The 26,761-nt window shown below is 50.3% G+C and overlaps 8 protein-coding genes across 11 annotated transcripts; 5 read left to right on the top strand and 3 right to left on the bottom strand.

Moving 5' to 3' along the window:
* Positions 1–186: 186 nt before the first annotated feature.
* Positions 187–1,657, bottom strand: FVEG_14957 (hypothetical protein). The gene is made up of 2 exons (XM_018903995.1): positions 1,301–1,657; positions 187–1,248 (listed from the first exon to the last, which is right to left on the bottom strand). Exon 2 carries the CDS (start codon positions 789–791, stop codon positions 471–473), a length of 321 nt encoding a protein of 106 aa, XP_018744989.1. The 5' UTR covers positions 792–1,248; positions 1,301–1,657; the 3' UTR covers positions 187–470.
* FVEG_01923 (hypothetical protein) lies at positions 690–8,727 on the top strand. Of its 3 annotated transcripts, XM_018888945.1 has the most exons (5): positions 690–1,292; positions 1,379–2,074; positions 2,150–5,245; positions 5,303–8,195; positions 8,280–8,578. In XM_018888945.1, exons 3-4 carry the CDS (start codon positions 2,863–2,865, stop codon positions 5,575–5,577), a joined length of 2,658 nt encoding a protein of 885 aa, XP_018744992.1. In that variant the 5' UTR covers positions 690–1,292; positions 1,379–2,074; positions 2,150–2,862; the 3' UTR covers positions 5,578–8,195; positions 8,280–8,578. The 3 variants fall into 3 exon arrangements, with proteins under 3 accessions (XP_018744992.1, XP_018744991.1, XP_018744990.1); XM_018888944.1 differs by having other exon boundaries at positions 5,303–8,727; XM_018888943.1 differs by having other exon boundaries at positions 690–2,074; positions 5,303–8,727.
* Positions 8,544–8,921, bottom strand: FVEG_14958 (hypothetical protein; the record flags this gene model as incomplete). 2 transcript variants are annotated; one of them, XM_018903997.1, is made up of 2 exons in its annotated part: positions 8,544–8,601; positions 8,656–8,921. In XM_018903997.1, the coding sequence occupies 2 exons, from the start codon at positions 8,919–8,921 to the stop codon at positions 8,544–8,546; spliced, it is 324 nt and encodes a 107-aa protein (XP_018744994.1). The 2 variants fall into 2 exon arrangements, with proteins under 2 accessions (XP_018744994.1, XP_018744993.1); XM_018903996.1 differs by having other exon boundaries at positions 8,544–8,921.
* Positions 8,922–9,842: 921 nt separating this feature from the next.
* Positions 9,843–10,586, bottom strand: FVEG_01924 (hypothetical protein; the record flags this gene model as incomplete). Its single annotated transcript, XM_018888946.1, has 4 exons — positions 9,843–9,961; positions 10,015–10,143; positions 10,266–10,288; positions 10,558–10,586. The coding sequence occupies 4 exons, from the start codon at positions 10,584–10,586 to the stop codon at positions 9,843–9,845; spliced, it is 300 nt and encodes a 99-aa protein (XP_018744995.1).
* Positions 10,587–14,943: 4,357 nt separating this feature from the next.
* FVEG_01925 (hypothetical protein) lies at positions 14,944–15,178 on the top strand (the record flags this gene model as incomplete). The annotated part of the gene is made up of 2 exons (XM_018888947.1): positions 14,944–15,000; positions 15,056–15,178. 2 exons carry the CDS (start codon positions 14,944–14,946, stop codon positions 15,176–15,178), a joined length of 180 nt encoding a protein of 59 aa, XP_018744996.1.
* Positions 15,179–18,248: 3,070 nt separating this feature from the next.
* Positions 18,249–20,967, top strand: FVEG_01926 (hypothetical protein; the record flags this gene model as incomplete). Its single annotated transcript, XM_018888948.1, has 3 exons — positions 18,249–19,344; positions 20,098–20,772; positions 20,822–20,967. The coding sequence occupies 3 exons, from the start codon at positions 18,249–18,251 to the stop codon at positions 20,965–20,967; spliced, it is 1,917 nt and encodes a 638-aa protein (XP_018744997.1).
* Positions 20,968–22,964: 1,997 nt separating this feature from the next.
* On the top strand, positions 22,965–25,888 carry FVEG_01927 (hypothetical protein). The gene has a single exon (XM_018888949.1). The coding sequence runs from the start codon at positions 23,207–23,209 to the stop codon at positions 25,385–25,387; it is 2,181 nt and encodes a 726-aa protein (XP_018744998.1). The 5' UTR covers positions 22,965–23,206; the 3' UTR covers positions 25,388–25,888.
* A 309-nt stretch (positions 25,889–26,197) lies between these two features.
* Positions 26,198–26,738, top strand: FVEG_01928 (hypothetical protein). The gene has a single exon (XM_018888950.1). The coding sequence runs from the start codon at positions 26,306–26,308 to the stop codon at positions 26,624–26,626; it is 321 nt and encodes a 106-aa protein (XP_018744999.1). The 5' UTR covers positions 26,198–26,305; the 3' UTR covers positions 26,627–26,738.
* Positions 26,739–26,761: the final 23 nt, after the last annotated feature.

The following is a 26,761-nucleotide window of genomic DNA, read 5'->3' as shown; positions in this document are numbered from 1 at the left end:
CTTGGCAAAAATAGAACGGTCACATACGAGTTTCTCTGCCTCACTGAGTAACATAGGTACTTTACTGAGGTCGAGAATGTGGCTGTTTGATGCCGGGAGTTTCGTTCTATTTGGAGGCCTTTTTTATGCCCAACTCAACTTGCCAAACCACTCGACTTAGATTTTCTTAAAATAAAGGCATTTCTCGTGTCTTTTTAAAAGTGAAATATCAGATATCTCAGAGAAACAACATCACTTACACTTCACCAAAGCCAAAGACCAAACGCAGATCGTCGATTTATTCTTAACACAGTCACAGAACATCAATAATCTGGCAAGGCTTCAACGAGCCGCCCTACGGCCGGGTCTAGCCTTGTCTGTGTCTCCTTGGTTTCTACTCGTCTAGCCACCCAGATCTACACAGCACCCAACGACAGCTAGGTGCCAAAGAGGGCGAGGGAGAGAGGCAGCCGTCTTCCGCATTCCATCCTTCACTCACAGCAACAACTTATGAGCTTGATCTGTCCAAGTTCTTGTTCCTTGTCACTATCAATTATTATTGCAACACTGACGCTTTTCCATTTGCCACAAGCAACGATAACAGGACTCGGCGCAGAACAAAACTCTAAAAGCCAGACAAGCCCAAAGCGAGACGTCATTGTCCGCCAGACTACACTACCCACCATCGCGCCAGTTAACGCCAAAGCCAAAGCCAAAGCCAAAGCCAACGTTACCACGCCAAAACTCTCTCTCATTCTTAGCGTCAATCTTGTACCGATCTGTTCAGTGGGCACATGGTTGCAGAGCCTCATGATTCAAAACCCAGCACGGTTGAACATTCTAGCTCGGGTCTGACAGCCCTCTTGGCCTTAGTCTGGGACTATTCGCCTCGAATTCACGAGGTCCCTGTCCCTGACATCGAAGCCTGAAAGACTCCATCTCCGCCAAATCTACTCCGTAAACTAGAATCGCTTCATAGATACGTACCTCAACATCCCGCTCTGGTATCAACGACTACCCCAGTGGACCCGTTCGCAGCCCAAGGCCTGAGCCCGAGCCCGAGCCCGAGCCTGAGCTTGAGCCTAAGCCTGGGATCAAGGTTGTTTGTCTGTTCACACACTTAGTTTTGGGCATCTGAGTTTTCGGGCTCGCGTTCTCGTTGGCTTGTCCCCGTTGTTGCTCTCCAAGAGCCCAAAATACTCAGTGCTTCCATCACTCAATTGAGTTAGGAAGCCCGGTGAAAAGCCGAGGAAGGCTAGGCAAGTGCCACTGAAACTCCGCTCAGAAACGGCGGGATATTGATTATTCTTGAGGTACCTACAAGTCAATGCCTGGTGCTGTCGAGATGACAAAATGTAGATGCTGTGAAAAAGAAATTGTCTAACTGTTGTGCTGTCAGGAAGAGGTCCGTACGGTTACAAAAAGGCCAAACCGGGTAAATAACAACCCTCAGGTTAGCTCAATAACCTTGACTACCTACCGACCTAGGCACGGAGCCCAGGTAACTATCCTGCTCTTGGTGCTGACAATTGCATCCCGGCGGGGGGACTCGCTCTCTGGCTCTTACCGAGATCATTGCATACACATGGTCTTGTCTGAAGACGACGATTGCATGGGAACTTTAAGTCAACGTTTACAGCTTGCAGTCGCCGTTCTCCACGCCACTACATCGATCGTCATCGGTACTCCCACAACCCTCTACTAATAAGTCACTGATCAGGGGTTGCTGGCACTGGGCAGCTAGTTGCTCTGACCACAGCGGAGTGCAATAGTCTGCTACTTTTCTCAGCGCCTTGAGTTGTCGAGGGCTGTTCCGGGAGATAGACCTCGATTCTCGCAAAACACCATCAACTGTCTCTTCCTCCTTCTTCTTCCTTCTTCCCTCTCCCTGCAACTCTTCCCAATCTCTCCATAATTCTTGGTCCTCTCGGTATTGCCCCTCACCCCACCTTGACCACCTTTCTGGTGGTGGACCCTCCTCGTACAAGAGAGAGCACACGCACAGAGCAGAACAAAGAAGGGTTGTATTTCAAGACGCCTTGATAGCTCGATTGTATTCCCCTCTCGAATCCGTTCATAGCAGCATTTACGAGTTGTAAGTTTCCACTGGAAGATCCCACTTTCGTTCGTACTTTAAATTTGCTGACCGACTGCTGCTCGAACCATTCAGTACACTAAAGATAAGTCCTCACGAACTGGCTTCTTTATTATACACGCCCGAGTCTCACTCATTTCACCTTTCAATCGGCCTGCCGAGGTGTGAGTGCATTCAATTGCAGTAGCGGCTTTCATGTAACAGAAGACTGCCCTCGCTGCTCTCTACTTTCAATTACATCTTCTGAAACGCAGTGTTACTGGTCACCCTGCGTCATCTCAATCAGTATCATCCGATCTCAACGCCACCGCTCCAAGCGGAAGCGCATCGATAACAACAGCAACAAAAAAGAACATTCCTTGTCAAGTCCTCAGCCTAGCCAGACATTTTATTTGGCTGCAAAACGAATCCTGGGTCTTCGTCACCATATCAGACATTACCCTGCCTGACCCTGCTATTTGCTCCCTGGTCCACGCTGACAAGGACTGACCAAGTTCGACCCCTCCTCACGTGGCCTTGGCTTCGAAGTACATACAGCAAGGTTGATTGCCGTCATCCTGCACCACGGACGGAACGATACGCCACGGCTGCCTCCACCCAGTCCAACGTCTGGCGTCCTAACGCTACCGCTTTTCTCCACGACATCGCCCTTTGTCCGACGTTTCTCACGACTCGCCTCCGATTTCGTACATTTGAGATTTCCCTCGCAGCTGGCTCACAACAGCACACATAGTTCGACAGCTCGGCGATCAGATAGGCTTCGCAATCCTGTGTAGCCTCACGTCATCATGACGGACCGTCATCGCTATCCGTCCTCGGGACGAGCGGCCACCTTTGCCAACCATGCGAGAACTTCTCTGCCGTCAAGCATTGGCTACACTTCTTTGTACGCTGGTGACATGCACGTCATGCCGACTTCGACCCGACAGCAGCAGCCCATTTCGACGACACCACGAGGATACGTTACAACTACTTCTACAGCACCAACACCAAACACCACCACCCGGACGTACGCCGTTACTCAGGACCCTCGTTCACACAGACCGACTACGCGGGATGTCACACGCTCCCAGCGGTCCTCCACACTAGATTCTACTAGTCGTCCCCCAGTAATTGTCATGACCACCCAGAAGGACCGCGCCAATGGTACGAGTTCTCATTCTTCCAATGCTCGCCCCGGAAGTCCCTTGAGGGATGACTACCGTTCGAGCGATGGGCAGTTTTATACACAACCTGCCTCATCTATACGTTCACGCAGCACAGCCCGCTCCTATGCCGATCAGCCAGGAAACGACACTTATGCTCGCAGCAGCAGAGACCGCAGCAACAGCTTGGTACGCGACGACCCCTACCGCAACAGCCGTCATTCTGCTATATACCAGAATAATCCCCGCCAGAGCTCTAGTAATATCGACTATGGGGATGACGGTTATCAGTACACTAATGCTGGTGAGCTGGTTCGCTACGACCTCGATCATTCAGGCCCTGCGAGGACTCGCAGACGTGAGAGTTTCGACCGTGGCTACTACCGCCCGAATATCAACTACAACGCGGACCAGCGAACGTTCAATGTGGATACCAGCCCAGACTTGAGTCGCAACTACATAACAACAAGCACAACCAGCGTCCCAAGCAATCGACAATACGATAACCGGGGCGGTCCACCACCAAGTACACGAGGGTTTGACAAGATTCGAGGGTACGAAAGCCCGCGGGACTTTGGTCCGATGCCCTCTAAGACTCCCGAACCGACCTTGGTCAAACAGGACACCCCCCTTGTTGCGACTACGGAAACCACAAGACGGCCTCGGCCAGTGTCATTGTACCAAGAGGGACCACCTCGTTCTTCGCATCACGACGATTACTATCGGAGCCGAGAAGACGAAAGAAAAATGCGAGAATTTCGTGATCAGCCAGAATCTGAACTCACTTATGAGCCCGAGCGCGCATACGAGGCACCATACTTCCAAGATGACAGAGTTACCTCCCGTGGCTTTGGCATCCGAACTGACACTGCTGACGAACACGATGATCGCCGTGAACGTCGCCTGGAACAACCGAAAAAGCGATCAGATGAAGACCTGCCACGTGATGCTGATTATGAGCGCGATGATCGACGTCGAGGCCGGCTTGATTCCAAAGACACTCGCCGTGAGAGACGTGAGAGTAAGAAAGGGAGTGATGATGACGAAAAGGAGCGTACTCGGTTCCGTGACAAGGTGGCTACTGGCCTGGGTATTGCTGCGACTGCTGTAGGCCTCGTGCCTGCCGTCAAAGACGACGACAAACGCGACAAAGAGCCCGGCAAACGTAAAGGCTCTGATGACGAACGTGAGCGCGACCGTGAACGTGAAAGAGACCGAGATCGTGACAGGCGGCGAGATTCGATGAAAAGTGAACGCCCAAGAATCGTCGAGAGAGATGTATCGCGACAGCGTGATCAATCAAGGCAGCGTGACCAGGATCGTGATTCCAGAGAGACCAGTCGTCGAAACGGGGAGTCCCGTAAGAGCACTGAAGCCGTCATTTCCTCATCTGATTCCGACGAAGGCAAAAAGTCCACTCGGAGACGTCGCAATTCAAATGCATTCAATCCGAATGATACTACTGAACTGCGGAATCTCAAGGACCAACTGGCAGCCCTGAAGACCACTGACAAAGAAAAGGAGAAAGACACCCCGGTCGTGGTCGAAAGTAAGTCACGGTCCTCTTCACCTACTCGAGAAACGAGAACAGCAATAGAGGCTCGTCCATCCAAAGACTCCCGGTCACCACCCGATGCCAAGCCATCTGGACCCCCTGAAGAAGAATCCCGTGGCCGCGAATCCCAGCAGACCCCTCCGGACGACAAACAAGTGCGTGTAGTATCGCCCCCTCGTGATAAAAAGGATGAGAAGCCGCTCAAGGGTATCTTGAAACAGCCAAAGGTCAGCTTTCCAGAGGAGCCGAATCCCATTCGTGAAGGGGTTGCACCTCACAAGGAAGACAAGAAAGCCAGAGAAGCACCTGCAGGTGCAAAATGGACCAAGATCAGCCGCAAGGTTGTTAACCCTGAGGCCTTGACCATTGGCAAAGAGAGGTTCGAGGTCAGAGATGACTTTGTCATTGTACTACGGGTACTCAGCAAAGAGGAAATTCAGGCATATGCCTCGGCAACACAAGTCTTGAGAGGTATGTTCTAAGTTCAGGCTTTAGGCTTGGCTTGAGCTGGTGCTAATTGCGAAATAGAGAGACGTCGCCGCGACGATGATGGTGGTGATACGGATCGGGATCGTGACCGTGATGAGGATGACAGGAGAAGACATCATCGTCCTCGCCGCCATCGGGACGATGACTCTTCAGACTACGAGGACAAGGATCGTGACCGCGACCGCGACCGCGAACGACGCAGGCGTCATCGAGATGAGGAAGAGTACGACACCCGGTCAAGGGATTTGGACCATCATCATCATCATCACCACCACCGCTCTCAGCGAGAGCGCGAGCCTGTGCTTGAGGCTTAGTGAGAGAAAGAGCGTTGAAACCACCATACCACTATCTATGGCTGAATGTTTTGATTGAGTATTTAAGCGTTGCATCGAATGACTCCAACGGCGGGCCTGCTTTTATCAGGTATATATTGAGCGTTACCACACATCACACATTAAGCATAAAAATCGGGCAATTTAGCGACGCATTCTGGATAAACAAACATAAAATGAAATATGTTCTGGTTCATATTATTCCTGCATTATTTTAGCACTGGTCCCCCCCATATGGTTACATAGCGCTGAGTATAGAAACAGAGTTTCAACAGTCGACTTGCAAATTTCTCAGATCTCGGCTTATTAGAGGATCTCGGTGCAAGGCACGAGACCGTCTCCAAGTTTGAAGACTGGAGAAGAGGGCTAGTAACGGTACGTCGCAGGTTGGGTAGCAGCATTTCATATCGGGTGCCTACAGTGGCAAAATGGTGGAAGAGATGGGACTAGTTAAGATGTGATGGGGAGCTTGATGAGGCTTTCTTGGCTACTAAATAAGGAGTTTGTGGGTATCGTATTTGCTCTTGTTGTCCAGATCCATTCCATGTTTCACGGCATTATGAGAACGAGCCTACAAGTTTGCAGCAACAAGTCCAGCTACTAGTTCCTTTTCATCCTGGAGGACTGATAGATGCGTCCAGTCCAATGTCGGCTTCGTATGGTAACAGAAGTCGTGACAAGGACCATAACCTATGCCAGCAGCGCCCGCATCAAGATGAAAGAGGGAATTGAGGCTTCGCACGGAAAGCTTCCTCGTCACATTTACGCTGGCTTCCGTAGTTCCATTCCCTTCACCGTCCAAACATATGTTCGAGCCATGATCACCCATCTCCTCCAGCACAGGATGTGGTACGACATCCTAGTCTGGGCTCAAAGCCGCTACCCGTGGTTTATCTGATACATCATGAACGAAAAGACACCGTATGGATTGACGCCTCCACGCTGAAGCAGAACGTTTGGATGTCATGTTACCTGCAAGCATCCTGGTGCGCCAGGCACGGGTAGAGGCATGAGAGGAATGAAGCTGAATCATACCGACCCCTCTCATCCTTGCCAACGTCAAACTTCTGAACTTGTCCCGTTTACGGTGATTCGTTAGCACTCATCATATACTGGCGGTACAAAGTTGTGCGGGGAGTTGAAGCTCCCACCGTGGCTTGTCCGGATGAGCGAACAAAGAAGTGTTATGCACGAGACGACCATCAAATGGGCGTTTAGAAGCCCTGCCTAGTGACTGAACTTGTTCAAGCCCTCTATGACAAGACAAGAAGAGGGATGGCAGGAAATGTTATAAAGGTCACTCACTGTCCTACATCGTGTGCGGTGTTGAGTCAACATGAGATCAGAGCTGGACAAGCAGAAGCCGTGATGAAGAATGCATGCGTTTCAAGTGTCCACTTCCGGCTGTGGAAGCGCCTAGCAGATGGCCTAGTCTTGTTCAAAGTATAACAAAACGGACTTGGCGGCTGCATGATACTGTCACGAGTCGTGACAAGCAAGCCATTCGGTGTCAAGTTATCAAATGTTTTACTGTTTGCCCACTCATCCCAAGAATAGCAACTCAGCAGCCACGTCCCCAAGGGGAGCGAACGACGCCCAACCGCCGATCTCTGGCTTGATGGTGGCGGGAACAAAAAAAAGACACGTCTAGATCTCCACACCTTCAGAGATGATTTTAGACTGTGTCAACGGCAGAAACGCCAGCCAGCCAGCCTACGGATACTGCGAATGGTCGCTGGAAATGCAAGTTGTTGTAATTACAGTACCCCTTTCCCCCATCTCATCACATTGCGTGGCTTTAAATACCTCTAGCCGGCCAATGAGCCGTGTCGTGTGCTGATTGTTTGCGAGACTACTCCGTAACAAATGGCATGTCTCAACATTTTCGAGGAAATGGCGGATATTTTCCGCCTCCGAATGCGATAGAGGCAATAGTCTCAACCACGATGCATTTGAAGATTAGCTTTGCGTCTCTAGTATAAGATATCAGCCGCGTGGGGAAACAGGCAGCATGTCAGGGATCTCACGGGAAATACATACATGGCAGGGGCTACAACATACTTAGATACTCTAAGCAACTGCTGACAGGACCTGCCAGCATGTACAAATATGTATGGAGTATCCAGATTCTCGTTTGCCATCGGTACGAACGAGCTTCTCAACTAGAGTCGGCGGGCCGCAGCGAATGCTTGCGGTTCTGTATCTCATGATTGTGCTTAAAAGGATACCCTCAGAGCTATTGTGGGATTGTAATCGGGCTTCATATGATCTCAGGCTTCTCATAGTGAGCGGTCGTGGCTCGGTAGAACGAGTGAATTATCAACGCATGCGAATCTACGGATTGGTATGAGTCGATTTTACTGACTCTCAAGGTTTCCTGTGCTTCCCAGGCTGCCTAGGCCTCTATACTCCGTACTGGTGCAGTCTTCATGTCAAAGTGGCCAGGTTTTTCGACTTGCTATGGGACCTCTGGCTCTTATCAATTGTCCATCAATTCATTGATGTTAGGGACAGTGACTGTCTATGTCTTCGAAGACGTTCAAGCAGAGATACTCCAGATCTTATCCCTTGATTGCTGTAAGCTTCTTCTGACATTGATAGTAGGTGCTGATCTCTTTCTATCACTGTCATGAAATAGTAGTATGGATTTATTTGTATTCATCTTTCACGCTAATGGTATATAGAGGATTTGTGAAGCAGCTGTGTAACTGCACATGGAAACAGCATTAATCTAATACGAAGGTAACTAATCTGAGGGAAAGTAATCATGCTCCATATTCACGAATGGATCTCAATCAGAACTATGGGCTGTTTTTCTTCAATGCCTAGGTGGATCTGCCAGCAACACCGGCAGTTGAGTTGGTGAATAGGAAGAGAGCCTCCCTGGGAGCTTGGGTCGAGCTCGGCTACACATTGAAATTTAGATTCGGTTACAGACCTCCAGGAGGCTATCTGTAGGTCTTTACGCGCAAAGTTCTCCCACGAACCACCGTGAAAGCGGAACCCCTTGCCGGTGATGTCGTCTCAATTAGTCTTTTCGAATACTTGTGCTGTACGTACCTATGAAGCACCCTTGTCCGGGGATGACGGGCGCACCCCTTCTGTGCATCTTGGCTGTGCCTGGAAATGGCGGACCCTGGTCGAGCCGGACACACAGTCCCAGTGTCCCACAACGGCTGGTAGTCGCTCGAGTTGAGTGTGGGCTCACATCCCCCCTGACCGACATTCCAGACATGGGTCGTTAGGAACCAACGAAGGACGTAACTGCAGTAAAGAGATTGAAGGTGCAAAGACTCGTCAGATAAAGTCGTTGATGCGCGCGACATTGTATCATAACTATCGTTGGTCTGGTCGTATACGACTCCGAGATGGGAATTGGTAGAAAATAGCGGTGACTCAACTAATCTGTGGAGTGTAATGGTTCTTGCTCGTTAAGAATCTTCAAAAAATAGCCCAGTATGTCTGCTAATATTATGGCTCTCGGTTTGTAAGTTAGGTATTGACAATCTGGTTCATAATCCCGAGATTGTGCCAGGATACGGTTTTAAGCCCTGAGTCCATATCAATCTTGAGCGGTAGGGCTGCGAGGATGACTCAAGACATCGTCAAGAGGTTCGTGAGTTAGCTTGCGGCGACAGCTAGGCCCAGCACCTCTGGGCCCTTGATCGCACCTCGTGTATGGCAGTACTGGGTCAGGGTCTGTGACAGCCTTGTGCATGTTGACAGGTGGTGCCTATCAAACGCAAACCAAGCCCATGACGGACGAGTGTCAAAGAAATCGCGGATCTATGAAGGCCCCGGCCAGATCTGACGATAGCTACGGACAGGGCTCAGATAACTAATGGTATGAGGTTGCAGAATTGGAGTGCGTGAACAGGCACGATGTGTAATGGCTTTGAGCATTCATCAAATACATCCCGATGAAGATGCGTATTCAGGCTGCAACTCCGAGGTAGGCTGAATGTGAAGCCAGCTTCCATCCTGATATCCTTCGGCTGTGCCTCGGAGCGCAGCGGGGAACACGGCTTCAGTGGCGGTGATGCCGTTGCGCTGTTTCTTGAACTCCAATCATAGGCAGTAATGCAAAAGTGATCATGTTGTCTTCAACAGTTGCTTCAGTGGATTAAGACACCATAGGGAGTATGGGACCACAAGTCAGTGCAGCAAGTTACTTTGCATGCTATTTGAGGATGCCACAATCGACACTAGAGCAAAGCGAGAAGGTCCCTTGAACTGCAGACTCGACATCAAGCATGTAACGCGATGGCCGAGGTTGGTGACCACAGGTTGTCAGCCGTGCATGAGATGGGAAATGAGATGTTGATGAGTTTGACTCTGGGGCGACTTAGCGGCATCCTAAAATTAACTAGAGCCCAAGTTAGGAATAGTAACTTCTGCAGAGCAAGGCTTCACACACACCATCACTCCAGAAGTCCCTCAGACTTTGCACCACTCCCCCACCTGCACTGCATGAGGCATCGGGACGGCTAGTACCATCCATAGCGCTGAGCGTTGGCAGCTGGCGAAATAATGACAAGCTACGGAGTACTGTAAGCACGTACTGTAGTAGGGTAACGATGGAGGTCGTCTCCAATAGGCTCTCAAGTGCCACTACGAGATCGAGACGGATGGTGTTCCCATATTCTGGAGAGGCTTGGGCGTGATCTTACTATGTATCTGCGTGCGAAATGCCCTGTATGTTGATGTGTTTGCTGCTATATGTCGATTCGCAAGGCTGACATGAAAGTGGTAGTGGTGATGGTGATGGTGATGGTGATGATGTCGTCGTCGTTGTTGACGTTGGTCCAAAACCTTCATGTTTGAGTCAGGAACAAGGCGCGGGAGGCTGTCCAAGTGCGGCACATGTTCCAAGCCACCACTTTGCCTCTGGTGGGGGCATCCCTCCTTGTAATTAAGCCGTTGGCGAAGGGGAGAGCCACAATTCGAAGCCGTCGAACTCACATGAGATTTGGCAGGAGCGTGGGCGTCATGCTTTCCGTAGGGCAGGATTGGAGAATCTCTCTCTACCTAGGTACATCGAGGTACATACACGTCGGTACCTAAGGTAAAGGTACCTTACACCCCTAAGTGCCTTACACCTCATAACCCCCTTCACCTCATTCACCGCTACCCACCAGCCTCTCTAGGTATTAGCATCCATTGTGTTATAGATCCAGCAAAGAGATGCACTGTTGCACCAACTTCGTACATGCCGTGTCCGTATTACGTTGTCCTTCGTCGCGGCGAGTCCAGTGGAACATGAAATAAATGCACATTCTCCCTGGCTTGAATGCGCATAATGCGAATGAATACCGAGTAAACAGGCATAAATTAAGTTGTGACTTGTGCTGGCGCTAAATGGTTCTTTCTAAGGTTCAGTCATCAGCGGCACCTATGCCAAGATTGGGACATCTCTGCTCCAGGTCTAGAGTAGTCATTATTCTGATAGTTCCCAATTCATGATGGTTGACTCTCAAGTGGGTATCTCGATACCAAATTTGGTGTTGGTGGCCTCTCGGATTGTCATCTCGTAACGTCGGTCGCTTATTTAACTGATTTCGTCGTTTTGAGTAAAATTTCCGTCCATACGTTGACGCAGCGTCAGCCTGCGTTTCTCTGGAGGTATTGATCACTCATGTTTAAAGCCACGTCCATCATTATCGCTGTGTATTCACACTTCACTTCGATTATCAATGTGCAGCAGAGGTTTAAGCTGCCTCATGCCACATGGACGGGCTATAAACTGCCATGGGTCATCCATTGCCGCGGGCTCTGGCAAGGGGCTTCCCTTGAGCTTCATGCCTCCCCCCCTACCCTCCATCCCCCCCGTGGTCCATCTCCACAACTCCGAGTCGACGGACCACCCGCGACAACCCTGGTCTCCCGCTCCCAGCACTCAGGTCAATTACCGGGTTGGGTAACGACGGTTTCTTTGAGGTTGACCGTTGGACGTTGAACCTTAAACAGGGGCTTCCCACCAAGATGCAATGAATGCTCAACTTGGAGCTCGGTCGCATAGGTATTGCATGCATTGGACACCAGTCTGGTCATGCTGTTTCGACAATTGTGATGATAATCTTGCAGTTGCCTATGCGCTCTGTGAGGGAGTTGCCAATTCCACTTGCATTCTTGCTTGGTCACGTCGCTTGATTTCACATCGAGCTATCACCCAAGGCAAGGTACTATCTAGGCCGACTTAGGTAGTTTATCACCACGATACTAGACAGAACACCCAATAGTCATAATACCAACCAAGTGACTACACTACCTATATACCGAATGTTTTCTCCCATGCTCCTTTCACTATATGTACTCCAAAAACATATCACCAGTGTAGCCTTGCCTACCCTGTACACATTTTTATTTTCCGAATCCATTACCTGGTGTTGAACCCTGCCCCTTGAAAGGCTTGTCATCTGCACGTACTCCCGCGAGTAGCCAGGCCCAGGTGGCATACCAGCAACTCTGTCAGGCAGGGTGGCTGCCAGGGTCCCCCCCCCTGGCCGCACAAAGAATCTGGAGAGAATGTCTCTAGAAGAACAAACCTGACAACAGCAAGGGACATGCCCAAGAGCAGTTACAAGCTTATAGTATGGGCCACTAGACGATCACAAGCCCCCCAGCATGAAAAGAGTAGATCTATCAAGATACAGGTCTGGCATGTCGCCCAGGCAGTACGATAGAATTCAATTTGTTCGTGAATTTCCCAGACCGCTTAAATACTGTATAGTAGAGAGTTGCCACGTACGCAATGGGTTGATGTCCCCTCCAGGTGCGCGTTTTGGTCTTAAATTAGTGAGAAGTTTAACGCGGTGGCTCGAGGTGGAAGACTGGTCTCACAAGAGGGTAAACGACCAGAAGGCAACCCTCAAATTGTCTCTGCTTCAGTACACCCGTTTCAAAGCTTAAAAATCCCAGCAATTTAGATACCGATGGATTCTTTTGTCGTCCTGACATAGGTCAGGGAGGAGCAAATTAAAATTGGTATGTAGCAACAAGAAGAAGAAAAGAACAACATCTATAGCCAGCCTCTCCGCTCTAGGAATATTCAACCACTCCTCGCACAACGCATCGTCCAGTGCACCGCATGTCGCTCTAACATCCACATCCTCACGCAATGTTTCGATTGGTCGTGCCCAGCTACGCGAATGCTGGTCATCCAGATGCCGATTCTAGCACCCGTGTGACCATGTCAAGATCATCAATCTGGAGCAATCCATGTGCCCTTGTCCTCGAACGCATGCCACAAAGGCTCGTGCTGCCACAAGATTTAGGTCAATTTGAAGATCTAAGCATATGTATGCAACCAATCTCGCACTGCGTCTCGCACTGCAATATTCCACGAGATCATCGACAAGGGACGGAAACATTTATAGCATCACCGACAACCTGAACTTCACTGAACACCGCATAATTAGGTGGACCGTGGCCAGACCGCCGGTCTTTTATTCCCCAGGCAAAGCTCTCAGGTATCTATTTGTCTTTACAGGACCAGATGCTGTTTATACAAGGGGGAAGTTATCTACTATTTAGGCCATTGTTTTCCCGCTTCGTCACAAACTGAGGCATTCCCTGCTTCACCCATTTCCCGCACCGACCAGAGTTAGCGTTGTCCCAAGTCTCTTTGACAGGCAACGGTTCCACCCACTACAGTCATCGAAGCCTACGACGTCTCGTTTTGCCAACGGTCCGTTCAGTTAGGTTGAGGGACTAATAGTTACTGGTACCGAATCAAGCCGGATACGCTGCGCTAGCCGGTACTTTTCCACAGCCAGAACCAGCTGGGATTCTCTTTGGTACCCCTGATATGTAAGGTATGTTAGCCATTACCGCCGTGCAGCTCCCCGCCCCCTGCCCTCACATGGCCGCCATCTGTCTTGTTTTGCTTCCCAATCTTGCTCGTTTTGGGGCCTAGCACATAATTACATCAACACTGATCAAGTGCTTTGTCTTGCTCGAACCAGGCTCGCTATTGCGGATTTGGTAGCGCGTTATTACAGCAAGCTCAGGCCGCGAAGAAGGGATATTGTGTCTCCGCTCATCTTATTGTGATTGCTGCCCAGTGAGCATCAGAAGCCGCTCTCCCGGGCCCAAGTTCCAAGCCAGGCCAAGTCAGGAGTGTGATATCGCTCAGGTTCACGCCCTGTAATTAAGGGCCCCGGCATGACTAAAGTCCAGAGACCGTCGGCTGCCAGGGCTGGGGCAGTATATCTTGCAGGGCCGCGCTACCTTGATCTCTTGTTGCTGTTTTCTTCAATCACCTTATCCCAGCTGAGCCCTGGCCGTTTCTGACAGTTGCCAGACCACTCTGCGAACACACGCTCATTGCTAAAGGGTGTCTTACCTACAGAGCTCATCCTTGTCGATGTCACCGTCCAGAAAAGGTACGTGTGCGTGCTCAACCTGCATAGAACATCTCGAAACGATCGAGAAGCAATACCTGGACTGACACGAGACCTTGCGCTGTAGTGACCAAACTACATCTCCATATCACTTCAAAGAAAAGGTCATCGCGACAAACAAACCGACCCTCCGGCACCGCACTATAGTCGCGGCTCCTGAGCAATTCTCGAAAGTTTGACAGGGATCCGCGCTCCTGGAACCAGCACGTGGAAAACGTTACCAACAACCTCTTGTGTGCCACCTTCAAGAGATATCACAGCCGCTACTTGTCGACTGTTGCTACAACACTTCAAACGCGACTATTAGGTGCGTCGAATTTTATCGTCCGTTTGCTCCTCGCTGCAGCTGCAAAAGATGCTGGCTACAGAGCTGTAATTGTCCTACGGTGTCGTTTTTCTCCTACGAAATTAGGGCCCGCAGAGGCTTACTAGTATATTTTACTAGTGGCTTCTTGCACGGCTTAAGGAGACGACCGTCCGATCATCATTGCCTGCATCCAAGTCTTTTACCGACGTAAATAAATTGAGAGAGGACCGAGTTGATTTTTATCCTATTTCACCAAACTGACATGCCGCGTCTTCTAGATTAGCGACTCTGTTTCAGACTCAAAGCGCCACTGCGTCTCACTCGTCAATCACTACTAAGTCAACGACACTTGGCATCCCGTAACAATTGAAGGAAGCTCTGGTAAGTTTGTTCTTCGAAGGCACATCCCTTCCATTCCATTCAGATCCAGACTTTGGTTGGCGGAGCTCTATCTGAGGGACAATGTACTGCTTATACGGGCCTGGTAATCACGCCACTTTGGCGATGGTCTACAACGAATATCCCAGTAAAGCATTTGCTATCTGCTCAAACTGCGCTTCCGCTTTACCCACCAGGTTGCTAACGACGAGCATTTCACAGCACAGTTGACGAATTTTATTACTTCTCATGACTGTCAGCATGTCGTCGAGTCGCCAAATGCCGGGCAACTTCAAGCAGGAGCATGGAATACATCCTGTAAGTACTACTTCTTATTGTTTTGTTTGCCTTGTCGATTTGTATTTTGTACAAGAACCTGGAATCTATTGCCCGAGCAAAACCTTGGCTAGGCTACTTCAGTGACGACTATCAAATGACATCGACAATCATTCGCGTCGCGATTACCGACGCGTCTGGGAGACCCAGCATCAAGTGAAGGCTGGAGGAGGCATGTCTGTCGCTACAAGTTCCCGGGAATACCAAGATTTTGAGATGCATCCCGCGCAATATGCCTGTCGCAAGCTTGACCAGGTCAGGAGCTTGAAGGTGGACTGAGCAGGGTATCTCTTGTTTCACCATGACCGGGGCCGTCGCAGGGATCAGGGGAAGGGTTGAACAGCTCCAGCCTTCTTGACCAGATTCATTTCAAACCCAAAAATGGGAGACGGACCAGGCTGAGGCGGAACATGCGACATATCTTTCTCAGCGACCGCGTTGAGGGAAACGGCCAGTGGCCTCGCATGCACCAGCCACACCGTTCTGTTCAAGCCGTCAAGCCATATTCTGAGCGTAACGGGATTGCGCAGACACTGTTACAACTGCCCTTCACCAGCAATCACGAAACCCAAAATTTGGGGTTTCGAGGTGCCACAGAAGCGCCACCAAGGCCAAAGTTTGGCTGCTATCCACTTAACGGTCGCGAGGCTGGCGACACAAGAGAGTGCAAGTGTCAGTCAACCTGCCGACCAAGATGCCCACCACACCAAACAATCCAAATCTCATCAATGACGCGCCCCGGCTGCGCGGAGCAGGATCCGGTGGATGATGCTTGGGAAAGACGCCGAGAAGGACGCTTAACTCAGCTGAGAAACGTCTTAATCTTCTTTTTTGAGATGACAATACGCGACCCAGAGCACCAGAACAGCAAACGCTTGGCGACCCTGACCACACTATTCTAAGTGGGTATAGACTGTATTGACGGTGCTCTTCCTGTGGGGCGCTGGGCTGCAGATACTGCCCATCCTGATTCAGGGTGTGGCAGAACGGTCATCAAATGTCAAAAGTCGAGATAGGCAATAACAGGACGCGACGTGAAGAACTAAACGCACGAGCTCGCCTACATGCATCATTTTCACTGCGTCCATCAGCATCACCACTAGGTCACCAGTGGTGACGTACTGCATTGATATCGAGCAAGCGGCCTCTTGCAGGAGCAGGCTGCAATATCCACAGTCGCAAGCCTCGAGGGCTCAGTTCATCTAGAAGGAAACAAGCACCTATACGCGAGATTTCGCGCATCAAAGTGTGGTACTCTGCAGGTGCCTGGACCCGGACGGAATTCTGTACACCATTCCTCCCGCAGTCAATGGCAGTTGCGCGTCAGTCGAGTTAAAGCTCAAGTATCTAGCCGGGCCATTTTGGGAGCGGGCCAGTACGAATGACCAGGGGATTCGAGATGGGACCATGAAAGTCGACGGTTGAAAAGACGTTACCCACACCGCCTGTGGCCAAAATAGGACTACCAGGGAAAAGCCAATCCCGGTGTATTCCTGGCCCGTTGGCTAGCCCCGGTTCTCGTGTTCCCTATTGGGCAGCTCCTCCTTTCTGGGCGCCATGGTGAGGCGACCATTGGCCACTTAATCAAACCCAGTTGACCCCTGTCACGTTTCTTCCATGCGTTGTCCTCCCCGGAGACATCTGCTTGGGTTGCCGACACACGCTACGCAACAGTACCTCGACTTGCAGGTACAGAGAGACAAGTACCTACCAGCAGCGCATCCTCATCATCTTACCCGTATCCTCCCTCTGTCCCCTTTTCCTGAGAATTGGATGGATGGGTCGGTCGAGGTTTGAATGGGTGCGTAGCTGGAGTGTTCTTTTCCGGTTCTTGAAGTCGGTTTTGAGCTTTCACACCACCCCGGTTACACCATTTGCACTCATTCCCACCCCTCATTGAGTGTCGCGGCTGTGGGCTTTAGACTGCGAGTTGCAGGCTGATATCTGTCACTGCTTAAGCTGGTGAACCCTCCTGAAAGGACGGTTATCACTAGTTGTCCACCGCTCCGCTCTCTTGATCCCAAAGTAATTTATGCTCCTGGGGAATCCTGCGACAGGGGTCTCGTCGCGGACTGGCACACTTGCAGCACTCTCCTACCATCCCTGTCCATTTCCAGGCAGACCCCTCCCCTCTTGACAGCATTTTACTCTACTTGAACCCTGACCTGGTGGCGCCCGCTCAACTGCCAGACAAGCCTCGTACTCCTGGTTCCTATCCGCTGGCTCAACAGTTGCATCTTAATTGAGCACTTGCCTGGTCTGCCATCCCGTTAACCAGCTCATTACCCATGGCCCAGTCGCCCAATTCTCTATTATCCACTTGGGATCATACCTTGTTCTCATCCCCATACTGCAATCTTGGTTCAAATACCCGCTCCCCTGCCCCTTCGTTTCCCCCCCGTCGCCCACCCTCTAGCACACCCTTCGTTCGATCGATCTTGTCTTCTGGCGCTCCAAAGGCCTGCTCTCTTTTCCTCGTCCCTGGCACACGAGCTTTAACCTTCGAGACGGGGACAGTTTGAAGGTACCAATTGCCAATCTCTTCTCCAACCACATCCAGCCAAGAGGTATAGCCACCCCCTGGTACCCTCCATCCCGTGTTTTTCGCTGTAGCCCTCGAGAACCGGGTTGCTTTATCATTATTACCACTCCGAGCCTAGCCCGCCTCACCCGTGCAATCCCAGTCCTCATCAGGGGACATCCACTTAAACCAGCTCCCCAGACCTGGGTACTGGCAAGGGGAAAATAAAACACCAACGCGTCCTTGACTTTATACTATTTTCTTTCTTTGACCCGTGCCTTATAGCTTCATTTTTTTTTTTTTTTTAAATCACGTCACGTCCATGTCTGACTAATGGGTCTTCTCTCTATGCAGCATCATCCACAGCACCAGCAACAGGGTCATCCGCCTTCCCAACACTTGCAACACTCGCGACCCCCGAGTGTGGTTCACCAGCAACATCATACTCAACCTCACCAACCGCCACAGCAGCAGCATCCAAGCGCGTACTCATCCACGCATTCCCTTCCGCCAGGTTACCAAACCAGTGCTCAGGCGCCTAGCAATCAGGACAACCTCAACTACTACAACCATCCAAGCCCTTACAGCACACCTGGTGCCACAAGCGGATACATCCGCAGGTAAGTTCTTGCTGGCTTGAAAGCATCTCATTTTTGAACTTCGCGTTGCAAGACAGTCACTTACATTACGCAATGTAGATACCTCCGATATGATGGCCGCAGCTCAAATGCCGAGACCTCCCTACCCTCCAATGTCCTATCATACGCCTCAATCCAACTCGCCTGCTTCAGTCGCATCGCCCTCGCAACATGATCAACACCGAAGCATCTATGGCCAACCCCCATCGCAGCATCTTCAACAATCTATGTACTACCAGCCGCAGAATCAATATCAGACTATGCCCCCCCAAGCTGCCGCCTCACCTTATGCGCAACATGCGCCTCACCCCCAACAGTCCATGACATCGCAGCCCACTATGATGATGTCTCAAACCGCACCCCAGAACCAAATGACGCAGCATGCTGCACAACATGCGCACGCAGGAATGACCGGTAGTCCTCGACCCAAAATCGAGCCTCAGGTGCCTCTGCAGCTCCAGAAGCCTCAGTCATCTCCGATGCAGCAGGCTCACCACCCTCAAAACGGCGGACAACTGCAGAGCCCAGGGAACACCACGCCCGGTGTCAATCCCAGTGCCGCGCCGGGACCTATCCCCGCCACAACCCCTCTCGTTGTCCGACAAGACGGTAACGGTGTACAGTGGATAGCCTTTGAGTACTCTAGGGACAGGGTCAAGATGGAGTACACCATCCGCTGTGATGTTGAGTCGGTCAACATTGACGAACTATCGCCAGAATTCAAGCAGGAAAACTGCGTCTACCCCCGAGCATGTTGCCCCAAGGACCAATACCGCGGTAACCGCCTAATGTACGAGACCGACTGCAACCGTGTTGGCTGGGCTTTGGCCGAGCTCAACGTCCCCCTCAGAGGCAAGCGAGGACTTATCCAGCGAGCGGTCGACAGCTGGCGCAATAGCAACCAAGATCCCCGACTTCGCAGCAGGCGAGTTCGACGCATGGCAAAGATGAACCAGCGCAAACAGGTTCAAGCTTCTCCGCATCCCGGTGCGGCTCACATGCCCGGCCCCAGCGGACCTTCAGGGATGCCTGGAGGTCCAGGGCCCATGGGACCTGGTCCCGCCGCAATGGGCAAACCTGGTCTCGGCAGCATGGGTCAACCAATGCACCACCACCAGCCAGGAGCTCACCCTGACGGTACAGGACAAAGTGGAGGAGATGAAGTTGGTATGTTCCACCAGATGTGATTGATTTAAACGACACTCGTGTCGGCGTTTACACATGGCTTTTTAGCCTCCACGCTCCCATCTGCCTTGCCCCTTCGCTACCCCTCAACTCATCGCACCGCACCGCATCATCAAAAGCTCTGCTTGACCAACGTTGTGTTGATTAATTGATACCAAACGCACATTGTTTTTTCCTTACTGTCTTACAAAATCTGTTCCTCCGCCGTAGTGGCTGTGTCTACGTCTTTATTATCTCCATTGTTTCGGTTCGCGGTTCGAAAGTTTGGGAAATGGGTTTGTCATCTCCTTTCTTTGTCATTTCACTGCCTGTCAAAGACGACATGGGCGGATGTTACTTATCTATACAGCATGCCGCAGTGGCTTTCGAGGGATTATGAGGAGCTCTTTATTTGTTTATTGGCACAGTTCTGTACATTACCATAAAGTCGCGCCTGCACAGTTGCTGCTGCTACTGTTAGTTGTCTGATTTGCTGCTGGGTTTTCGCGACTCTTAGACGAGTTCAATCTGCCAATTGGCTTTAAAAGTTACCGTTTGTCTTGGGGTTGCCTAACTTAGATCAACCTTGCAAGCCTTACCCCTTCGTTCTGCTTTGATTCCTGAAGCTAGATACTCTGAGTTTGGTCATGTTTTGCATTTGCTGCCGCTGCTGCTCATCCTATCAACGCCATGTCATCATAAGCACTCACGAACTGAATTTGCATTTGGAGACAAGCTAACAAGAGATGTTCATAGGCGATGGCAATTCCTACGAACATCATCACCACCAAGCCCCTACCGGTCAGAATCCACCAAATAGTGACGATGTGAGACCAGCCCATGTCTTTACTGGGTACAATAATCAGCCTTATTCCACTAGTGCGCCAATGTCTCATATGGCTCCTCACTCTGGGGGCGCTGTCCCAGCCAAGCGCCACAGCAAAGCCAATGCTGATGAGCCTGACGATCTATTCCCGGATATCCCTGAAGCTAAGAAGCGAAAGTTCATCCTTGTCGAGGACAACGTTCGCGGATCTCGTCTCCGGGTCAGGGTCACCCTTGAGGGCGTCGATACTAATGAGATTCCCGACAGCTTCCGCAAGGGTGCCAGTGTCTTCCCTCGCAGCTACTTTCCCCGGGAAATGCAAAGTCCTCCCCCCAGTGCTACTGGCTCACGTTTCTTTGGTGAAGATCATGATGATGACGGCATCGAAGAGACCGAAGGCCGTGAGTCTAGTCGCCGCGGTGTTAACAGGACTGGTAAGGAGATGGTCAAGGTTCCCATGGGCGAATCATCAGGCGAGATTGCCATCCCTCGAATGAGGAAGTCGACCCGGGGCAGGGAAGTCCGTCTTAATGATCTTGGCTACCGCATGGCCTGGCTGCAGAGCCGAGTCTTTGCGGGCCGGACCGTGTTCTTGCAGCGAGCATGTAAGTTGTCACAAACACTTTTTGGCAATTGATTACTAACAACTTGTAGTGGACTGCTACCGTAACAAGACCCGTGCTGCTATCGAGAGTGTCATGCAAGATGTCAAAACTGTTGCCCCTCATTACGAAACCCGTGCTGGCAAGAGGCGATGGAATGAACGCATGCGACGTGGTGCGAAGGAAGACGACGAATAAAACCAATCCTTGGACTATTCGGCCTTGTTTTTTATCAAACCCAAAACCAAACCACTGTCCTTTTTGTTTTTAAACATCCCCAGCTGCATCATCGATATTAGAGATTGGTTCTCTCATTGTTCGTTCGTCTCATATTCAACGATACCATTCTGCGATGGCATCCGATGGAGGTGTCTTCTTTCTTATTTACTCCACCATTTTCTTCTCTTGAGTTGCTGCGGTTGCCTTACCACTTTCTCTCGCATCAATATTGTTTTATCAAAGCTTACTGTTATGCTAGCTTTTCTCGCAAGCTTTGTTTTGGCGAAGGTGCTGGAGCTTGAAGCCTTGTTGTCATCTAGTGGCTCCTGTATATTAATCCTACAAAGCAAGATACAAGTTTCACAGGAATGTGAGCTACACATGTAACTGGCTGCTGTTGTGAATATTAGGAACACAACATAGGCTTGTTGGATCATAGCAGCAGTTGGTTCAGCTGGAGAATGGATTAATTGAGTATGGAAATGGAAGAAGAAAGAAAGGATGATTTAGTGCTTCGGTATCGGTCAAAGCCACCTTTATCACAATACTGTGTATTTATCGTTGGAAAGAAAATTTTATATTGCCTCTGCCCATTAATGCTTTGATACTTTTGACACATTGTAATATAGCATCTCGTAACGCTGTGTTGAGAAAGACGTTCATCTGTGAGGAGAATAACACTCATGCTCCCTGCCCCAGGGGAAGATGTATCTCAAGTATGCAATATTGTACCATACCAATTTTGTCTCTTTGATCTCACATATTCGCACTCTAGCGCAGAGGGAGCACATTTCACGTAGCTACTTGAGGCCGATGACCGTCTTGATTCTTGGTACTCTCCTGAGGAAACTGACACAGGTAGAAGGAACTGTATTCGTCAAGGTTGTGAGACCTGAGGCTACTCTAGAGAGCACATGGCTAGAAGCGCCCTGTTGCTAGTGCTCGGATTCTTAGGTCTTATTTCTTCTTCACTTTTCAGATAGGTTCAAACTTCTATGAGTCTTGCGCCGAGCCTGGACTCAGTATGACAGCTGACACACGAGCCAGAATTAGAGAAAGAACTGAATAATCCCAGGTTTTTAGCTCAGACGATCTCGAGTTCCATGAGTGCGCGCTTTCATGGAGTCGCATCGGCCTAAGTGGGAGAGCACTGGTCATTGGGAGATCAGCCACCAAGTGAAATTTTATCAAATAAGTTAAACGCCAAGTGACTTTTATCAAGTAAGGTAAAATGAATATTAACAGCTTAAAAGCTACTGTATTATAGTCCAAAGCGAACTGGGCACTGATGCCCCTGTCTCTACTCTGTATATAATGTCTATACTTGTTGATGGACGAAGGAATTTTAAGCTATGTGCAATGATGGGGGAAATACCTTCTCTTTCCATGGATGGATGTTGTGGCATATTTGAATGCTTGATTCTGTACACACAAACAGTTCAATCGCTGATGCAAAGTGTCGAAAGCCTGAGATCTCGGCGACGCATTTTAAAGCCTCCTCCCAAGGCCAATTGCCTAAATCAGTGCAAAAATTGTGTTCACAGGACGGTGTTTAGCCGTAGCAGTCCCCATCACCACGGCACCCGATACAGTTGCCTATAGCAGAACAGAAAGGAGCGTCGCCTCCACGAATGCCATTGCACTGTGCGTTGGTAGTCTCAGTGAGGAATTGAGTCGAAGATCATAACTAGTTGAAGTATGTGTCGTTTAGATTAGATTACCGGTGATAGTGAGTCTGCCAAGAACCGAACCTTCGAAAGAAGCTTCTCCTCAGCCAAACCAAGGATTCGACACAACATCCCTGTCATGAGCAGCTTAGCTTCAGCCCGAGACCAATTCCCACCAAAGCCAAGGCACATACGGTCTTTCAGCTGGGTGAACAGCATGTCACTGGACTGGAATGCGGGTGGCATTTTTAGTATGTACTGCCTATCTGAGACCAGGGTTCAATGCTACAAGAACAAGAGAAATGAAGACGACAGAACTATGTCCCTTTCAGGCAAGTGCACTAGTTACTAAGGTAGGTAACTCACGTCAAGTGCAAGGCACTCAGTCATCTTGTCAAGGCAGCCCGCAAGGCGTTAAGTTAGAGCCTCCCTTTCACCCAACTCTTTCACAGCCCCAAGTTAACATCGGGCCCTTTCTTTCAATCTCGAATACACGTCATCTCATCATATAATCGTCTTGGATAAGAGCACTGTATATTGCTGCTGGAAATATGGTCCGAACCCCTTATTACGGCGGCAATCATCCGCCTCCCCTATTCATCGCTGAGCTCGACAGCGAGCCAGGACGTCCCGGTGATGCCCCATCTCATCATAGGCCAGATGGAACACCCGTGTTCGAGATGAGCGGCGAGCCAGTGCTTCCGCAGCATGGTCAAGATGGAAATCAATCTAGTACTTCTCATAATGGCCCGTCGTCCCTCCATTCTCCGGGTGCGTCCAAACCAACACAACAAGGCCAAGAGGACCAGAACAAGCAAAGCAAAGATACACCCACTGCATCCCAATCTGTCATGGCCAATCCCTGGGCATACTTCGGACCCGAATCTTCGGATGGTAAGCCAAAAGAGACGCAACGACCCCAGACAGACAACCGCCAGCCATCGGAGCCAGTGTACAGACCCTATCCTGGCGATAGCAATGACAGCCCCCCAGAGGTTCCTCATGGCACACGGCCGTCCACCAATCCTTCAAGCCCAGTCCTCAAGAATGAGGACCATGCCTTCTATCCTGCTCCGTTGAAGCTTGCCCATCGTCCTGCCAATGCAACTTCCCCTCCTGCCTTCAAGGCGTATGTTCCTCCAGTGGCCCAGGCTTCATCTGATTTGGAACTCAAGCCTTTAGGCCGGCCTGATAGGACCGACTCGCAGTCCCCGACGGCTCTAAATGCATATCGACCATATAGACCACATTCGACTCAGCCTCCTGCTTCACCTGTACTAACATCCAATACACATCCTGCCACTTCGTCCCCTGATCAGAATGTCCCTCTTGCATCACCTCCAAGCCCCCCGGAACAGCAATCGCCCGGGACAGTTTCCCACCAAATCACCTCCACAACATCTCCGAGCCACACTCCAAACCCTCCAGCTTCGGGTGCCACCCTACCAAAGCCGGCTACCAGTCTTCCTACCTCCCCGAAGCCTCAGACGCAACCACAGTATGGCATCCCTAACGCGGCTCCAACTCAACCGGTGCCTCCATCTACGTCGACCTATCTTCCCTCGCCTGTGACCCCCTCAGTCCAGTTATCCTCAGTCGTTTCTTCGCCAGCAACTCCTGCGACGAATGCTGGAATTCCCTTCACTCAGCCACAATATGCTGCTCACGTTGCTGTCCCGACGTACGCCCAGGCACCTTCATCAGTGACATCACCAGGTCCATCTCATCATACTGGAGTGCCATTTGCACAGCCGCAATATGGTACTCCGGTTCAAGCACATAACTTTGGATTAAGCCATACCAACACAACCGTTGCACAAGCCCCGGCATCTGTTATGCCCACTTCGGCCAGTAACTTGTCACAATCCACTCCGGCTCAGTTCAACTATCGTGTGCAGCAGCCAACTTATTCAACTCCAATAGAACCAGTACAAAACACTTTAAATCAAGCATCCGCTCACCCACCCACACTTTATCAACAACCAATTGCTCCCGGGCCCAATGTACAACAAACACCTGTGCAACAACCGAACACGAGACCGTATGGTACACCGGTGCCGACAGTGATCCCACAATCACCCCCACCTCCATATGCGGCTCCGGACACCAGCTTTGGAGCTGGATCACAACAATCTGGACCAGCAAATCCCACGATTTATCAACCATCTCCAACCGGGCCTTATCCTCCTCAGCCTCAGTATTCAACCCAACCTACCTACGCTCCGACTACAAGTCCCCCCTTGCCAAATCACCCGGGAAATAGCCTACAACCCCCAGCGCTCCCTCCCAGGCCATCTTCATCGCAAGGCTTCGCTCCCACATCAGGCTTCGGTTCAGGTCCTGCTGGTTATAACCCTGCCAACTATCCCCGTCCGCCACAAACATATTTCGCACCTCCTCCTGCGCTGCCACCACGGCCTGGCCTTGGAAAGCTAGCTGGTGGCGGAGGGAAGTTATTTGGCAGCAGCTCCGCAGATAAATGGCTAAAGAAGACGGGCCAGGTATTGGAAAGCACGTTGGCACCATATCTTCAAGGACAATCAGGGCAATCGGCATCATATCGACCGGGCTCCAACGGTTTGCAAGGACAACAGGGACAACCGATGCAGCAGGCACCAGGCCAGTATCCCCCCCAAGGCCACCATTTCCATGCACCTCACTTGGCTCCTCAGTACAGAGGTGCTTCGGAATCCGGACATCCACCACAGGGACCCAGTGCACCAGGATACTAAACGGTTTTGTCTATATAGCTCCCTTGAAATTTGGTTTACTTTTGTGCCATTCAGTTAGCTATGGGACAACGAATTTCATATGCATTCATGCCTTTATGATTAGCGAAAACAGGAGAGCGTAACCTTGGCTCCTAAGGTCGTCTGTGGCATTTGTCTCCTTCGTTATAAACACGAAGCACCTCATCGAAAATACGGCTTGACTCTACAGACATAAACTTGCAGCTATCAAAGGCGGTCAGTTGTGATGTAAAGGATAACATACCATACTATAAATTATTAATAGAAGGCGTAGAGCTTTCTTGTATCTTCCATTGGGCGAACTCAAAGCTGTGTATCCGTACCAGCTGTAACAGAATTCAAACATACTTCTTGACTTTTACATAACCACAGAGCGATTTTACAGCTTCGTTCATAAACCAGTGCTCGGTTTGATCAGTAAATAGATGATGCATGCAATTTAGTTAATGAAAGAGAAAATAGGATCATTCTGAGAAACAAGAGTCTATCCAAATAATTGCTCAGTAGACTACCCCTATCGATAAGAAAAATTAAGTTATGTGCTGGGTGACATCATGAATTGACAACAGGCATTGCGTCATGAGACCAGATCTGGCTGGCCCTTTGCTGTTGAACTCAATAACCATGGGTACTTACCTTATGTACAACAAGCTCGGTTATATTGAATTGCGAACTGAAGCCGAGAGTATTCACAATTACACACATATTGACCTTTTCGGTACAGCGATAAAAGTAAGTTCATGTCTCGTAGGTAGATATACCTAGGACCCTTGATATACATAACAGGAAGCTGCAAATTGTGACCTGTGCACAGAAGAACCTCGCTACCGCCTGCCAGGCTGAGAATATTGCCTTGGTATTATTTTGGTTAGATTGCAGGAGACTCAGCTACTTCTGCGGATGATGATGAAGTGTTTAGTTATGGCTTCAAGAACTGGAGAGCGGAACGATTGGAGGGCTGTGTTGGCCAAACCTGATTCATCTGCCGTCAAAAGCCCGGTTCCTCTGGTGGCGTCTACCTTAGGTTACCTGTGCCTGCCACTCTCAATGTGTTTCACTTTGAACGCCGGGCGTACAAACTCAATTAGTGAATGGAGACGCATTCAATCTTGGGAATTCAAACGGGCATGCCATGAAGAAGCTCTTGTAGTTCTGGGACCAAGGAAGCGTAGCGAGATGGTGATTGTCACATGGGGCGCGTTGGATAGTCGCACCATATAACTAAGTACCTTACCTATAACAGCACAAGGCAGCTATTTTCAGCTCACTGACATCCTGCAAGCCATCATAGACCCTGGCATCTCGATGCACGCAGCCGGTGGACAGGTGAGACAGATTACACAGCGTCGCTCCTTA

This window comes from Fusarium verticillioides, chromosome 6, assembly GCF_000149555.1.
Source record: "Fusarium verticillioides 7600 chromosome 6, whole genome shotgun sequence".
Lineage (NCBI taxonomy): Eukaryota > Fungi > Ascomycota > Sordariomycetes > Hypocreales > Nectriaceae > Fusarium > Fusarium verticillioides.
The sequence above is the reverse complement of the archived record's forward strand: the minus strand, read 5'-3'. Positions and strand labels throughout refer to the sequence as shown.